This window comes from Poecilia reticulata, linkage group LG2 (assembly GCF_000633615.1).
Source record: "Poecilia reticulata strain Guanapo linkage group LG2, Guppy_female_1.0+MT, whole genome shotgun sequence".
Lineage (NCBI taxonomy): Eukaryota > Metazoa > Chordata > Actinopteri > Cyprinodontiformes > Poeciliidae > Poecilia > Poecilia reticulata.
In genome coordinates this window covers 10,197,108-10,199,812 of record NC_024332.1, presented here as the reverse complement: position 1 = coordinate 10,199,812, position 2,705 = coordinate 10,197,108, and the positions used below count along the sequence as shown (strand labels likewise).

At 41.8% G+C, this 2,705-nt stretch overlaps 1 protein-coding gene across 1 annotated transcript in view; it reads right to left on the bottom strand.

The window, feature by feature from the left end:
- Positions 1-1,911: 1,911 nt before the first annotated feature.
- Positions 1,912-2,705, bottom strand: part of pudp (pseudouridine 5'-phosphatase) — a 21,167-nt gene continuing 20,373 nt past the window's right edge. Inside the window, exon 4 of the mRNA XM_008430274.2 lies at positions 1,912-2,435. Coding sequence (XP_008428496.1) covers positions 2,259-2,435 — 177 coding nt within the window. The 3' untranslated portion in view covers positions 1,912-2,258. The remainder of the gene's footprint in view (positions 2,436-2,705) is intronic.

The following is a 2,705-nucleotide window of genomic DNA, read 5'->3' as shown; positions in this document are numbered from 1 at the left end:
TCGGGCCCCGGGTGGTGTCGGACCCCGGGTGGTGTCGGACCCCGGGTGGTGTCGGGCCCCGGGTGGTGTCGGGCCCCGGGGGGAGAGCATCCGTGGATGTTTACCCAAGTTCACAGCAAATTTCAGCTCAAATCAGCTGCTGGGGCCGAGCGCCAAAGAACCGTTATTCATTTGTGTCATTACATTTTTTAATTGTTTCTTTTTTTCTCCGTCTGAGTCTTTCCAGATTGAATTGTCTCTTTTCTCACATGTAAGAATAAACTGAAGTGTCTTTGTTTGGAGATGAGCTGTTTCTGCAGCTTCTTCACACTCACAGTTCAAAACGTGACTGTTAATTGGTTTCTCCAATTTACCTTCAGGTCTGAGTGTTTGTGTGGTCGTCGGTTCTGTGTGTCACTCATGATGTTGCTTTATGCTCAAGCTAATTGAATCAATATCTGTGTTTTCATCACAAGAAAATATATAAACTTTAATTATGTAATATATGGCAAACAATCAACCCAAAGAATGCTAAGTAAAAGCAGAAAAATGCACGTTTGACGCTGTAAGAGGAAAAGCAAAAATCTGCTGCAGATTGTTGGTTCCTCGAGGAAATGGACAAGAGTACATCAGAATCAGGTCTGAGCGGCCTTGGGAAGCCATGGCATCATACTCACTCAGCTCGGCCCCCCCATCGATTCTGTAACAGTGTTGTGCATACAAACTATGGTAAGCGCCAGAGCAGATATGAGCACAGATTAAAGTGTGTGGACAACGTAAAGCCGATTAAACAGCAAGCAGAGGAGTGGTGTCTTTGAAGATTGTTCCAGATGTTACCTGAACCATTTGTGCATGCAGCAGCTGCCTCCTCCACTTTAAATTTATCTAATTCCCCCGAGAGACCCAACTTTGGATTTTCAAACGATGCCTAGTCGAACATCTCGATAAGTTCTGCCTGTGTGTTGGACCTCAGAGACTTCTGACAACAGATTAAGCTGATCATATCTTAGAACTTATCCAAGAAGAAATCTATGCTACAATCTGACTCATGTTATCCATCACTTACATCTTTGGTCAGCGTGGCGTTTATCTCTTCAAACAGATGATGTGTAGCCGCCACAAGGGATTGGAAAACATATATATACTTTCCAGGAAGCTGCACTGAAAAGCATGACACCCCGGAGTAAAATCCAAGAATTAATCTACATCATACATCAGAGTTTTCATTTACTCAGGAATCTAAGCTGTTCTTTATGAAACACAAAGCTTTAACAGACCCATCAGCTCAAAGCAGAATTAGGGGCCACTTTAAATTGGGGAGTTTCTATAATCGACACACGGTCAAAATATGTATAGATGCTAAAATGTATGAACACATTATGGTCTGTTTTATAAGCAGCAGACCAATTGGTTCTTCACATAAACAGCAAATCAGTCACATTATTATTAATGCGTCTACATATCTAAATGTTAAGACAACTTTCTGAAGTTTAACTTGAGTAACAGGATGGAGAAGAAATGAGCTTTAAGTGTCTCTGAAGGCCGAGACGTCACCAGATAAACTCAGGTGCCTGAACATCTTCCTGAATGGAAAAAGCTCTTCTAAAATCTTTTTTTTCTTTCTTTTTAACAGTGGCTGAATTTCTGGGTAGGATTTCTGGATTTAGCAGGTTTTCTCCCAAAAATATTTTATATTCTGTTTCGTTGTTGGTAATCTGATTGTTAGATAACATAATTAAACATCTGCATCAGGCTACATATGGCTATTGATTTAAATATACATGATGTCGTGTAATAAATCTCACATAAAGCAGCCAGCGGTTCAATGTGGCAGCTTTTTGTCCCACTGGTGCACCTGTCCTCCAAATTCACAACAATCACAAACATTGTTATAATAAGATGATTGTAAAAAACTGAAACTGTGGCATACAATAAAATCAATTGAAATTTACTTTAATCATCTTTAAAAATCATAAGTAGGACAGGTTTACAAAAGCTGAAGAGAATGTTTGATTTCCACAGAAACAGTTTGATTTACATTTCATAAGAGTCAAACTCATCGTCCCATTAACTCCAGAGCTTTCATGAAGCCCTGAGGTTGATATTAAGATGGCAGTAAAATGTAAAATAAAAAAAATAATCCTTGAATGCCCAAAGGCTGAGGCTGACTCTGAAAACTATCAGTATGATTTCTCCTCATCAAATTAACATAACCGTTTCTTTGAAAGGACGCCAACGAACTGAAACACAGAGGCAGAAGCAGCGCTGCTGTGGCCCGTTTAGCTGTACGCAGGCAGACCAAAGAGCTGCGGGTCAAACTCCTCCATGCTCTTCAGGCGCAGAGTGGCCCCCTGGGTGAGGCTGGGGGCCAGGTTGTCGTCGGGAATCATCACCACCTGCATTCCTGCAGCTAGCGCAGCCTTTACGCCGTTGGGGGCGTCTTCAAACACCAGGCACTGAGAGAAAGAGAAGCGACAGAGCTCATTAAGTCTTCCCGTCCTGCAGATGAAACAATAATAGGGAGCACTATTTCCATCTCAGTTAGTTTACCTTGGCATTCCTCTGAGACTTAATGTTTACCTCTGCTGGGTGGAACATCCATTTAATGGAGATTTGAAGGTCTGCTCCCTGTTAACTCACTACATCGTCTTTGTTTAGACTGTAGGACAGTTAAGAGACTGGAGAGGCTCTTAACATGACACACACACACACACACCCACACACAC